The 13,757-nt window shown below is 43.5% G+C and overlaps 1 protein-coding gene across 2 annotated transcripts; it reads right to left on the bottom strand.

The window, feature by feature from the left end:
- Positions 1–1,108: 1,108 nt before the first annotated feature.
- On the bottom strand, positions 1,109–10,202 carry LOC136415559 (uncharacterized). 2 transcript variants are annotated; one of them, XM_066400193.1, is made up of 7 exons: positions 10,042–10,202; positions 5,512–5,726; positions 5,167–5,448; positions 4,617–5,027; positions 3,793–3,935; positions 3,509–3,730; positions 1,109–3,101 (listed from the first exon to the last, which is right to left on the bottom strand). In XM_066400193.1, exons 1-7 carry the CDS (start codon positions 10,184–10,186, stop codon positions 2,861–2,863), a joined length of 1,659 nt encoding a protein of 552 aa, XP_066256290.1. In that variant the 5' UTR covers positions 10,187–10,202; the 3' UTR covers positions 1,109–2,860. The 2 variants fall into 2 exon arrangements, with proteins under 2 accessions (XP_066256290.1, XP_066256291.1); XM_066400194.1 differs by having other exon boundaries at positions 5,512–5,723.
- Between the last annotated feature and the right edge of the window lie 3,555 nt (positions 10,203–13,757).

The following is a 13,757-nucleotide window of genomic DNA, read 5'->3' as shown; positions in this document are numbered from 1 at the left end:
AAGAGCGAGCGTGTGTCCCAAAGTAATCCTGTTAAGGCCGTTTCAGGGCCAGGGAGAAGAGACGTGGCTCTTGTGAGTAGGTGGGGTTATCCCAAATCCCACACTATGCTGTTGCTACCATCACTCAAGGAAAACACCAGATATTCGGATATTTTCTGAAAATTTCCATTTTCTCAAGGCCAAAAAAAGCTTCGAAAGCTACATCCACAGAATAGAGAAAACCAATCGGGATTGCAGGAATGTGGGGTTGTCGAGGTCGCAGAACATTCGTTTTCCAGTTATTCGAAGAGCAGCGAGACGTGCTAAAAGAATGCGCGGACAACCTAATTCCAACCCAGCTCATGGACGGGATGTTGGAAGATGAAACAAAGTGGAACGGTCGTAGCAATGCCACTTTTACGATGGTTAAGGAAAAAGAGCGCATAGATCGTATCAATCAAGAGGGACAATAACCCCGGGCCTAAAGGCAATTGACAGCCGAACTCCCCCAAGACTCTGGAGACGGACGTTTTGTCCTCCAGGGACAGTTCGAGGTCGTTGCAGGCTGCAGAAAAAGGAAACTCGAGGTTTTTTGTGTGTAGGCGCCTCGGGGAATCCCACACTATCCGCTCTCCAGGACACTAAACCAAGTGTTTTTAGGCCGTCTATGGGAGTGATTAAGGGAGTTTTTGTAGCAACATAAACTATAACGTTAAAATTTAAAAATATCTTTGTTATTGCTTCTCCTGCTATGGTGAGTATAAGTACGTCAGTAATATTTAAATTAGATAAAATATAGCCTCACTAGATCTCTTACGTTACAGCATAAGTAAGGAATATTATTAACTACGCCTTCTTATTGGTTGAACAATGTAAAATTGCTACAAAACTGCTACATTTCGCCATCCTATTTGGCAGAACCTCACGTTATACAGGGTGTAACATATCGTCATGGAGATATTTCGGTAAGTGGTAGTATCCTGCAAAATAGTTAAAAAATGCTAATGGACTCACGGATGAAAACGCGCCATTGTCTCTACACAGAGTGGCAAAGCTCCCTATTTTTCTTGTAATTTGCGCTTTTCTCGCGTATATCTTGGGGTAAGTTTTTAGAATTTCGTACACCTGTTTCCTTTAAGACCCTCTTCAACAAAACGTCAAACTCGTCGGCAACGTTATACCGAGTGTTACGTTTTTTCGGATCACCTACCAGTTTATGCGAACAAATAAAGATACAAAACATAAAGTAGCAAATGACCCAAAAAAACATGACACCCAGTATATCGCTGCCGGCGATATTGGCATGCCGTGGAAGCTTAAAGGGAAGCAAGTGAACGAAATTTCAAAAATTTAACTCAAGGCACATGCAAGAAACTACAAAACATGGGAAAAATGCAAAACTTTGCCACCCTGTACATCGAAAATGGCGTGTTTTTTTGGCCAAGGGCCTGTTAGCGGTTTTTATTGTTTTGCAGAGTGCTATCGCTCATTGAAGTATCTTCATAACGATATGTCGCACCCTGTAGAGTCGCGATTTCCCTCGTGAAACCCCCCTTTTACACTAATTATAATCTGATATGTGTAGTTAACATAAGCTTCTGCCAAAGCACACTTTGGACCAACTTTAAGTCTATGGTATATTTTTATTATTGCTTTTGAATCTACTTGCAAACGACCTATGATAACAGTACCTACAGAGTGCGTTGACCTACTACAAAGTGACTAATATGTGGGTTCAATAATAACGTGAAAAACCAACGCTGGGAAAAGCGGTTGTATACAGTATAAAAAAATTGGTGTTAAAAGGTTAGGAATACGCCTAAGTAAAACCTGTCGAAAACTACTTCTTTTATCACTTGCACTGAATTTTCGCATTAAATCACTATTTGCACTTAACATCAAACGGGGAAACTATCGTGCTTATCGGGCCAGATTCGAATAATACACACATCCAGTTTGATTCGACATTTTGCGCATCTGGACATGGTCCAATAACACGGAAAGTGTCAGGAAAATTTGAATGGACCGGCAGCGGCTGATGAAGGAAACTTTAATAGGATTTTCCAGTCAGGAGAGAAACTGTCAAGAAGCGTGTTTTTCCCGTTGTGTGTTAAAGAAAATTAGAAAATTGCTAGACGGAGATCGGAAAGGCCATTTTATGTTTTATTCTTGAAACGATTCCGTGTAGCAATTGTTTTTTGAAACGGGACGCCATTTTGCTCTCCCGTTTGTTACTGAAACAATCACAAATCAACGACTGTCATGGAGCCACAACCACGTGCTCTTGCTTGTCACTGTATCAAATCGCCTTAGCGACGATAGTCAATTATTGTTTTCTGAAACGGCACGCCATTTTGTGTTTCCGCTGCCCGGTCCACGCGAAAAACAAACACTGTTCCATTCTGTATTTCTTTCGAGCTCTATTAGCATGATAGTTTGTTGGTTCTATTTAAATCTAGAAAATGTATATTATGCTCTATGTACAAAAAGCTCATACGCGCCACGAAAATAAATTAAATATCACAATAATTTTTTTCTAAAAAGCAAACGTATACCGTGTCAAAAATTCGTTGTTTTTGGCTGCATTATTGTTGCTGCTGTATGGCATTGAAAAGAATTATTTTGGTTTCAAACAGAGCAAACTGCGTCGTTGCCGTAGAACCTCACCCTTAATCCCTATTTATCGAAAAACTTCCTTTTCTTATTGCTTTACGTTTGAGGCCCGAAGGAAACACACATAACCTCGGGCAATTTGGACTTACAGACGCACTCAGTCGAAATACACAAAATAAATCAAATGAATAATTGATATCATTTTTTCTTTAGTTTTGAGCAATATCTACTGTATGTCTTCTTCGGTTTGCAGCGATGCCACTGCTTCCTAATCCACGACAATGGAACAATTGCTTTCTTCACCTGTCATAGTTTGAGTTTCCGCGTTTTTTCTTGCTTGCTCTCTCATGCGCAGGTCCTTGTTGCGCACCAGCGAACCCCCGTAGTTCACGCAGGTAGACTCCAAGTGCTTGTTCAGGTAGGACTTGAGCGCAAAACTCTTGAAGCAATTTGGACACTCGAACCGTTTCTCGTTGGAGTGAGTTTGCATGTGAGCACGCAAGTTTGATCTGGATATACGAATCGCTGAGTAAAAAGGTAGGTAAAAAAGCAGCTTGGAATTAGGGTGTTTTTAGAGCGCCCGCGCACGAGACATCTCTAGTTCTTTTAGACTATTGAGGGACTATCCGCCTAGAGTGTACATATTTTAATTAAGTCTCAATGACTTATTCATTCAGAAGCGCAGAAACGTTAAAACGCGGCTTTCTATTTACCATTACAACCATAAATTCAGTTCACAAGATAACTGCTACAAACCATGACCCTATTGCTGTCATAAATGGCAGCAGGGCGTTAGTCATTTATCCAAGCAACTTAGCCATCTCATTGGCGACTCTGAGTAACAACTCGGTATTGCAAAATTGTACTTTTTCTAATTATGCAAACTGATTCGATTTCTGCGTAAAAAATATCTCACCTGTCTGCGAACGCTTTTCCACAATGGGCACACCCATACGGTTTTTCCCCGGTGTGCGACCTTAGGTGTCCCTGTAGGAGCCACGGTCTAGAAAACTGTTTGCCGCATATCTCGCACCCGTGAGCCAATTTGTGAGTGAGCAAATGCATCGCCAATGCTGGCATGGACACGTAGGCTTTGCCGCAAGTGTTGCACTTTTTTGCTGAGTGAGAATCCAGACTTCTGGAATAACAAGAATACTTTAAATCGACTGATTGAGAAGTGTGCGCGACGTGAAGAAATACCTGTGAGTTTGTTTGTGCCTGGAAAGGTTGCTGGAAGTGGCGTAGCACTTGCCGCATTCGGAGCAAGAGAATTTGGTCTTTTGCTCGCACTCAACGGGCTCCTCTTCCTCCTCAATTTCTTCGTCCAAGACTTTGTAGAATTTCTTTATAAAGAAAACAGTTTTAGTTACGCTTTAAGCGGTGAAAATCGCCCAGTGACAGATATTTCGAATCTTCTTCTACAAATGTCAAAATCATTAATGTCAAACCACTACAACGTTAAAAAATAAGGTCACGTCGATGGGCGAAAACTCTTCGCACGTTGCTTCGGTGATGTTTGATAGGAAGTGCCACCGCCGAAAGGACGGAGGTAATCAAGTGAAAAACTTCTCAATCATTTTTTTTAAATTAAACCATGCATTAAAAGAGGGTTTTGTTTCGTAACTTTTCTTATCTTTTTAAATTTGTGCCTATTTGGCAGTCAGATATACCAAAATATTAAATTAATGGTACACAAAGAAAGGGTGATCGTTAAAAAAACCTGAAGTAGGCGTTGGAATATCAGAGGCACGTCATAGATAAATTCATTTGTTATCAGTTGTCAGTCAGGCGCCTGTACGGTTCTCCGCCTACTGCGACCTTTTTTTAATGATCTCCCGTTAGTTAGGAAGACCGATGACGTTCATGCGCCTATGGACGTGGCCGTGGAGTTTTGATGGAATCATTCCGAAAAAGGACCCAAAATTTACATCGAACGAATGTCTCGGCTCGCATCGTGTTCGAGAAAAAAAAAACCAAATGCCGCACGCTTTTCTTACGGACTTAAACGATTGAATGGGACTCACAGTTTTGTTTTCTCTCCCCCTGCTAACCTTAACCCTCGGAACCTCGCCATCCATCACATCCAAACTCATCACCTTCTCACCCTCCTTCCTTCCCCTCTTCTTGCGCCTCCTGTCGGGCAAGTCCATCAGCAGCACTGCCGAGTTCCTCTCGCAACTGATTTGCTCCTTTTCTTCGTTCTCCCGCAACAACTGCCCACTCCCAGACAGAGGCCTCCACACTGCCGCCTGCTTCAGTTGTGAATCCAACGTGATCATTTCAATTGTCCTCATACTCCCCCCCGTCGCAACATGAGGCGTTTCTGAGGTTGAAACGAAGTCTCTGGGGCCCGACGATATGTCGGTTTCAGGGGAGAGCGGAAGAACTATGACGTCGTTTGATTCGTCTATGGTTAGAGTTTGAGGGGGTGGCAACTGAGAGAGAATCACTCATCAATCTGTTCACTTACAGCGAATTTGGGCATCTGAGGAATGTGCGCCACACTCGCCAGAATAGTCGACTGTGGCGCGCACTCTTTGGATGCCCGAATTCGCCATTAAATTGTTCTTTTACCTGTAAAGTGTCTCCGTCAGAGCTGCAATCGCTCCCGGGGGGCGTTGGCATGCTCTGCATTTGGAACTTCTCTCCCTGCACTGGAACAAGGTAAAGCACATTGTCGGCTTGTGGGGCCTGAACTAACGTAAAGTTCTGGATGACGCTCTGAGGAGCTGCAGTGTTTTGCACTATAACAGGATCTCGAATTTGCCTCTCTTTCTTGGCCGATTTTCCTGGATTGCGATCGGTTGTTAACGGGTTGTAATTGCGACTAGGAGATGGCGGGTCATCGGACAAAACCTGTGCGACAGCAAGAAGCTTCGTGTTATTCTGCTGTTAATCAAAATTCGTGATCGTCTATACATTGTGGTGGATCATGACGACCCCAGGAGCAGTCAGAGGGGGCAAACTCTGACTCAGCGATAGCAGATCGTGAGCGGCCTCGGTTTCCTCGGCGCTCCTTGGCCTAAACGGTGAAGGGCTGCTTGAGGACAGCCCCTCCGAGGGGAGCATCTCGGAGGGCAACGTGGGGTTTTGCTGATTTCGCGGCGATGGAGGAGATTCGTCGGGAAGTACTGCTGAAACAAATTCGAATAAATTTTCCCCTTTTATCTCCAAACTGAATCATCTCTAAGCGCTTATATCAAGCGGCTTTAAACGGGATCGGGCCTTTTATAGTACACAGTTTCGCTTCAATTTCTTTGCGACTGAAACTGGCTAAATCCCAAATTAATTTAGTTTAAGGAAAGAGTATCCATCGACAGGCGAAACGGATAAAGAAATCTTTTAGGGTAATGAAAATACTGTTGTGGCAGAGGCGTACCAACGAGGGCTTCCTTGTAAATACCCGGTATTTGGCTATCTGATTTAGGTACGAACGAGTTGACATTTACCACGAATGTCACGCGTTTTCAGATGGGGATATTGGGGTTCTAGGGGAAATGTGGGCTCCAAATGGACGGAAAAGGCGCGCCCTTGCTTTGGGCGAAATCTCGGGGCTTTGAGAAAAATCCGGCGCCCGTCCGGAAATAGGGAAAATCCGTGGAATTAAAACATTTACTCCGACCGTATTCTTTACGCTTTCCACTCTATCAATCTGCTAACGAAAAAAAGATGCAAATTTCCTTACTCCGGGAAATTCCCATTTTTCTTCCGGATATAACGTCGAATAAAAGATCCCTCGGCCTGTGGAACAATTTACGAAAATAAAGGCCCCATTTGCATAAATATTGGATTTCCGAGTTTGTTTTTATAGTGCGGCGTTTTGACTTTAATGGGGAGGGCACTTCGATAGAGTGGGAACAAAACATGAGAGCAAGATTGAGAGCGAAAGAGACGAGGATCGAAATCTTGCGTTTTCCGACCATCAGGAAAATTAAATTGCTCCGGAGAATTATTAATAAAGCCATATTGAGAGACAAGGAAATTTATCGAAAACTCTCATCCCTCATCTATCTGATTATTAATTCACATGTTAGATCGTTGCTCAATCTCAGTTTCACAGGGGACTTTGCCCAAATAAATTGCTCACAAAAATGGTCAAAACGGCACAGTTTTTAGTTATTTTCGGCTGATTTTTATACGCGAAAAAAATTCGCAAGAAATATTCGGCACTACAGGTATTTCAATTTATACGTGGAAAAACGTAGGAGCTGCGTCAGCACGTAGCGGCCATGTTTGAGCTCCTATCCCACGTCACCATATACATATATCCCTCTCGGGGCTTCCTCCATTTCCATGGTGGTATTGTGACGTATTAGATAAATCGCCTGCGTATCTATGGAGCGGAGAGGGATAGGAGTTGAGGAATAAGCATTAAAAATCGTGCCCCTTTCCTATGTAATACTCCCACCCCAATCTTGATGGTGCCCCTCGAAATAACCTTAAAACAAACTCACTCTCTCCACCCTCAAGATACGAACTAAATAAAGCAGATTAGAACAAAAAAGGGTAATTTATGCAACGATAAAGCCGACGTAACAATGGCCCCGGCCTTTCTTTTGCCTAATAAAGATAACGAGCCCGCTCTGCTACCTGCCGCCTCCTGGGGGCCCCCACTTGTTTAATATCGTTAAAATTACGCCTCGTACCTCAAAAAGCTACGGAATTATTATAATAAAACGGTGGTCGGGATTAAATTAGGCGGGCTTTCCATTCAAACTTTTCAACGCGGATGTATATAGAATTTTTTTCTATTGAAATGCTTTTATTAATCCAGGGGCGCACCGCGGCCCATTTCTTCCCGACACCCCTTATCTAGATGGTAATTAATTACTATCTGATGTCGGTACCTTAAGGAAAACAAATAATAAATGACATAAATGATTCGGTTTATCGTGGCAATCGGGGCAATCAAAAATCCATTAATAAATGACGTCCATTGATTAAGATATGGCGTGTGTATGTTTGCTGTTTAAACGAGCAAAACAATTGTTATTACTAATAATAGAAAAACACGCGCGTGTGCATACAGAATACGCGTCTGCTCTTCAAATAGCGATTATCGGAAACGAAATGGCGAAATCGCGGCTTAACCCCGTACACCCCCGGATTAATAACATGTAGATCAATTTCGGCCTTCGATTAAGGGATTACGTTTTCATTATTTCGCTAAACTCGTATTGTTCCGATGCGGAATCAATTATTGCGAATTTTTGGTTGCCAAGTTAGGACTCCCGCGGTGATTTATAGGCGAGGCGCGCAAAAAGTCGGATTCACGAGAAAAACAACGTCATAAAACTGTATGACAAGCGACTTTTTGCCCGATCTCGATGTTTACGTTGGTTGCCCTTTTCCAGGTCTCCTGGATACACTGAGCCATAGAGAACTAGTGGCCTGGAATAATGGGCCATTCGATTTTCCCGGACCTGAATAAGCTGTTTTAAACTTTTCGGAGGCAGATTTTTCATGGCTGATGGAACCATTGAGACAGAACATTTTTACTAATTTGTTTAAGAAGACATAGGCACCCAGGAGCTTCGAGTGCGTACTTCACTTGACTTCCCGAAAATTGCTGACGTTCTGAAAATGGCAACGCCTCGCTCCTCTTTTGTTTCTAAAACTGGATTTTAACAGATGCGCAGCGCCATCTTTGCAATCTATTTGCCGATAGATTCGCTTTTCAAATTATTAAGCTTGAACTCCATGTGTATGTGACTAATGTTAATATCCAATTCAGTGCAATTTTCGTTCGTTAATGGAGACGTGCACCAGTTACTATTAATTACTCAATTATTGAACAATTACATATAAGAAAACTTCATTTAAGTGCTCACAAATTGCTCTAAAAGCTTAATATCAACATCAAAGAGCATTAATAACCAGGGCATTTCAACAGATGGTGCTCGCAATCGCCGGTTCGAATTCCACTGGTTGTCAATAGAGGCGCCACTTAAGTTCCCCTAAAAACGTCATTCCCCATCGTCAAGAATTTATTCGCCATTGTCAAGAAATAACTCGCTTCAAAATTGCGAAAATTGACATTTTTGAAATAAACGGGGAAGGTATATTGCTGCTGTTTTCTTAAAAGAGAAAATATCGGGGAGAAATTTCTTTTCTCTCCTCTCTGGTGATATCAAATTTGACGGCTTTTACACGATTGTCCATCTATTAATTAAGCAAACTTCAGACAATTCAATACCCATTCCCAATCAGTATTATTAACATGCGGTCGACACACAAAACGGAACAATCCAAACGTGCATTCGACGGCCCATTAAACGTACACACGCAATAAAGCCGGTTCTGCACTGACTGCAATTTCCGACCGCGTCATTGCGGCAACAGATAGAGGGAATCCCATTGGTCCTGTTGTTGCTGTTGATTCAGTTTGTACCTTCGGAATTCGAAATATCAACTTTGTAATTCGAAACGATGAAATTATAGCGAGTCAAACGTGGTCAATTTGACACAACGTTCTATCCCATCGTGAAACCGTTTTTAAGTGAGTCGAAGCAGGCACATCTTTAGTGTTAGATGGAAAAAATGCACGTATATAAAAATAAACGGACCGTTGCTATTAGGGTGCTATTTTAGCCGCTGCTTTAAAGATAAAACTTTATGACGCAAGAGGGATTTATCGAGAGGAACTAATCTATGATTATTGAGGTCGCGTTATGGGGCTCACGCTCTATCCCATACGCAGAAATTAGCCAATAAGATCGCGGCTACCATTAACCTACATCCTTCTTCTCGACACAAAAGTGACTGTTGCCCTTATTAATTCGGAAGGGCGCTTTCGAAGAGCGGGGCCCCAATGTCGTCTGGAGCCGTAATCAAATTAGGGCGGAGAGGCGACTTCTTGCTTCATCGCGAGAGGCTCTTTATCAATTAATTTTCCTTCGAAGAGGAGGAGAGGGGCATATAATGTGTTCTTTGTGTCTCCAAATTTTGCGAAAAAAAACCGGCAACACTGCTCTGTTCTTTTTTGTGTTTCTTAAGTAAGTGTCATTAGCGCGACGTTGCCGTGGTTTATCAAATATCCCCGAGTTTAATCAATCAAAATCGCGAGGATTTAAACAAATTCTCATCGTGTCGAGCAACACGACAGGCAGTATCAAAAATGGCGTCCAAACTCATTAACTCGGCGCGCACCAACTAGAAAGTCGATCCCATTTTCCCATTTCAGCGGGATCTGTTTTAAATTGGACCCGTCTTTGGGCTGATTTATCGCTGGAACGAGCCCGACATGTTTTGATACAAAGTTTCATCGTGCTCTCCATCATACATAAGTTTGCCTCCATTCTGGGGCACGTTTCGTCTGAGAGACAGCTGGCCAGTTTATTAGTCGCTAAAGACTAAATTATTGACCTCCCGGCAGGCCTACCAGAAGGATAGTTGATGAGACGACAAGGAATGACAAAGGTCATGCCTCAATTTTAACTGGGGACATACCTGGTCGGTTTGTTAAGGCTGTATAGCATCGAGGAGCTACCGCTCCTTCTGTAGGACTGTCCGGTTCCTCTTTATGGTCCCAATGATCTCTCTCGTTGCCCTCCTGGTGCTTGCTGGCCTTCTTCGTGACGTAACACCTAGGCATCTTTGCCACCCGGCGCACCTGCAAATTGAAACATCATTTTTTAATCCTTTTGATCTGAGCGTGGCACGTCACTGGGTTTTCATGGTAGACACTTATTGGGAATTTCGGCATTATGAAGGTATTTGAACAATTGTGCGTGGGACTCATAAAGTGCAAGGAATTCAGTGACGTCAGAGGCAGTTTCAAAATTTTTAAATTCTGTATTGTTTAAAGTCAGATTTTGCCCCGCAGTGGCCCGACTTAATTTGACTGGCACGCCACTGTATTTTGAAAAGTACCCATTGGCAATTTAAACCACTACGAAAGGTCTCAAGTTTTTTAAATCGAAGATAATGCAGTGGCGCAGCTCGCCTCGAAGTGCAATTTCAAATGTTTACATTCTAGATTATTAAATAAGGATTTCGTCCATCAATTTGAATGTGGCGCCCCACTGCACTTTTTCGCAGGTACGTATTGAAGACATCAGCATTCATAAAGGGAATTTTGGACTTTTCAACTGGGAGTAATTTAGGGGCGTAGCTGGTCTCAAAACGCGATGCCATTTTTTAATTCTAGACACATTGAGGTCAGATGCCGCGCTATATTTAAGTAATTTAATTTAACTCCGATGCGCCACTGGTTTTAAATTGCGTCATGAAATTTTCAGCAATTACCAAGGGGGCTTGGCACCCTTAAACCAGAAGGCAACCAGTGACGCAACTGGGCACGCACGCTTTAACCCTTGAAGGAAGGCAGTGGCGCGTTAAATTTCGAAGGTAGTTCCTCATTATTTTATTTATTCTGAATTTGGAAAGAGCTTAAGACTTCGAGAGAAGAAACAGATCCTTGGCGATTGAACGTTTAAACGCCACTGTAGTGGATTTCCGGAAATTTTTGGTTACATAGAGGAGATTGGGGGTTTCCAAGCGTAAAAGCGCATCATATTTACCTGTTTTTTTTTGTAAAAAAACCCGGAAATCACTATCGATCCGCCTCCTATCTGGCTGGCGATACAGAAAACACAGGTGGTTGGAACATCAAAACCCAAGCAACAAGTTACCGAGGGCACGAACCACTGGTTGAATCCCCTGTTTTTTGCCGCCTCCAAGAACACCTCAAAGCCACTTTAGCACCTTTTTTTTTATTAACAAAATAACCCCGAAAGCCACCCCTACGAACGCACCTTCGAATAGGCGAGCGCTGTAAATGGACGACCTCCAGCTTCCACTCGCGGTTACTTTTTTATGTACAAAGAAAACGAAAAGTGTTGTCGAAAATCATCACAACAATCGGCGAAAAACCGCTGTTTTTAGGCACTTTATTCCGCACATAAACCCGGAAAAGTTGATTGCAACAGCAGCAGCGTCGGGGGTGGAAATGGACGAGGAGGCTGCGCACGCTCCGAAATCCCGCGGATCAATAACCGGGAATAAGCACCACTACCACCACCTGTTACGAAGGGATGTTGGAAATGCTGCGTGATGGAGGTAAATGATGGATGAGTGGGGGTGGTTTTGGACGTATAAGCGGTAAGAAAGCCGAAGCTACTAAATTAGCCCTGGTGAAGGTAGATACCGAATCTGTGGATATCTCGAGGTAAACAGAGACCAAATCGACTCCTATTTTGACGGTCAACATGCCCAAATATTGCCGAAAACTGAGGGACGACGCGTGTGCCTGCGCCTCCGTGGGCCTGGTGTACGCACCAATTAGCCAGGCGATAATTCTCATGGTTGGATCACCCCCTCCGACTCCTCGAGGCTTCTTTTTCCCTGGAGAAAATTGATTTACTCCCTCATTCTTCAACCGACTACAATATTAATACACTGAACGTACAGTGTTCAAACCTGTTGCCGAATTCCCCGACCGGCTTCGCTCCAATTAATGTCAGAGCACATTCCCGGTAGATTTTCGGTGCATTTTCGGAACAGGGATTCCCCCGGGAACGTCGGGCGGCTTTGCAACGAGCTAACGGGATTACAACGAAAGGGATATTTGACAGGTTCAAGAGGGGGCGCAGGAACTCCCCTCGGCGACGCGCGACTTACCTTCAATAATTATTACTCTATAGCGTTTGAATGGCAAGAAATGACACGGCACAAGGCCGGTTTTATTTTAGAAAGGAATGAGGTAATTAGGCCGGCCACGTAATACATTAAAAAGGGCCCCGGCTGGGGCTGTAAATCACGGGGGGCTGCCGCTTTCCGAGAGGCGCGTGCTCGAGTATCAGATGACCCCGTCACGTGATTCGGGGTGATGAATTTACGGGGGACATGCTCGAGATTGAATTTAGTTCGATGCTTTAAAAAGGGCACGCTCCAAAAAACCGCCGAAAATCTTCAAAATCGACACCGGGCGGAATTCGTTCGGTGCTCGTTGCAACAGTCGGAGCCGGAGTTGCGGTCTTCGTTTCTGCTCTTTTATGCCTCGACAGGGGCGCTACTCACGTTCTAGTCTCTTTCCTAGGAATGCTGAGTGCTAGGAGTCCTAATCGACCCTCCTAGGAAAGCCTCAAGATAAGTCCTAAGCTACGTAAAATAGTTTTAAACCCAACACCCCCTGCGCACGCCACTGACGGAAATGGTAGCATTCAAATTTCATAGCAATCTGACACAGACTTCTTTTGTTATCTTTGCGGTGATTAATTGTCGAGTTTTTGCGGCGCTCTAACGTCATTGACGTCAAGAGTTAAAGGGGGTGGGAGAGGGCGCGGGAGCGGGGGGTTGATAATGAAAATCCGCCGCTTTTTTTGTTTTCCCAAAGAATCGAGAGACAATGGGGCCAATATAGAGCGAGGCTCTGCCCGAACTGGGGCGTAACAACAAATACTTACCTAATAATATGGTTTATTGTTCTGGCGAACTAGTTCGAGTAGAAAAAGAGGAAAAGCGACTCTCCTCGAAGGGTCGATTAGAAGCGAATATCGCGTAACGGTCTCGGCCGATTTAAAAGCCCTTCCTGTAGTGGCTGTTGCATTTTCGTGATAGGGCACATTTCCTGCGATCGAGCATCCGCTTTTAAAGCACTGCAAAAAGGAAACTATGCCCTTTCGGATCCCCACATGCCACGCTCTAAAATATACATCGTAATTAAGCCCCTGCCCGAGATAGATAAATCAGGCGGAGTGAAGAATTTTCATGTTGCTTCGGGACGAATAATTCGTCTAGAGAACGGAACCCTGATTGTATTGTTTTTTACAAATTCATCATTTCGATCTTCTCAACACGTCACCTAATCCCCGACCCACTTAGCTAATTCGCATTTGGCCATCACTAATCCCCGGCGACCACTGAGCTCGCTATTAACGTATAAAAGACGGATAATCTCTCTATTTTACGTTATTATCCCCGGAGTGGCTCGGCAAATGGAATTTTCTATTTCGGCCACACGTAATAACATTCAAAAAAATGTTTCTTTTCCACTGCCACCTGTTTCCTCGAAGTTCCCATCGAGAAAATCCCCCGAAGCGAAGGAGGGAGATGAAAAATTGAGCTTTCTGTTCGTTGCAAACTTTTAATGCTCGCAAGTTAGACTTAATGAACGGATTTATTTGTAATGATGATGAATTAGAGGCAAATTAATACGCGTCCCT

Source organism: Euwallacea similis, chromosome 20 (assembly GCF_039881205.1).
Source record: "Euwallacea similis isolate ESF13 chromosome 20, ESF131.1, whole genome shotgun sequence".
Taxonomy (NCBI): Eukaryota; Metazoa; Arthropoda; class Insecta; order Coleoptera; family Curculionidae; genus Euwallacea; species Euwallacea similis.
This window is presented reverse-complemented; position numbering and strand designations above follow the sequence as displayed.

Excerpts from the sequence above, each read along its gene's own strand:
- LOC136415559 (XM_066400193.1), bottom strand. The coding sequence starts at position 10,186 with ATGCCTAGGTGTTACGTCACGAAGAAGGCCAGCAAGCACCAGGAGGGC. Across the intron at positions 5,028-5,166 it reads CTGACGGAGACACTTTACAG|TTGCCACCCCCTCAAACTCT; the intron begins GTAAAAGAACAA and ends ATTCTCTCTCAG. Across the intron at positions 3,936-4,616 it reads GGGGGAGAGAAAACAAAACT|AAATTCTACAAAGTCTTGGA; the intron begins GTGAGTCCCATT and ends TTCTTTATAAAG.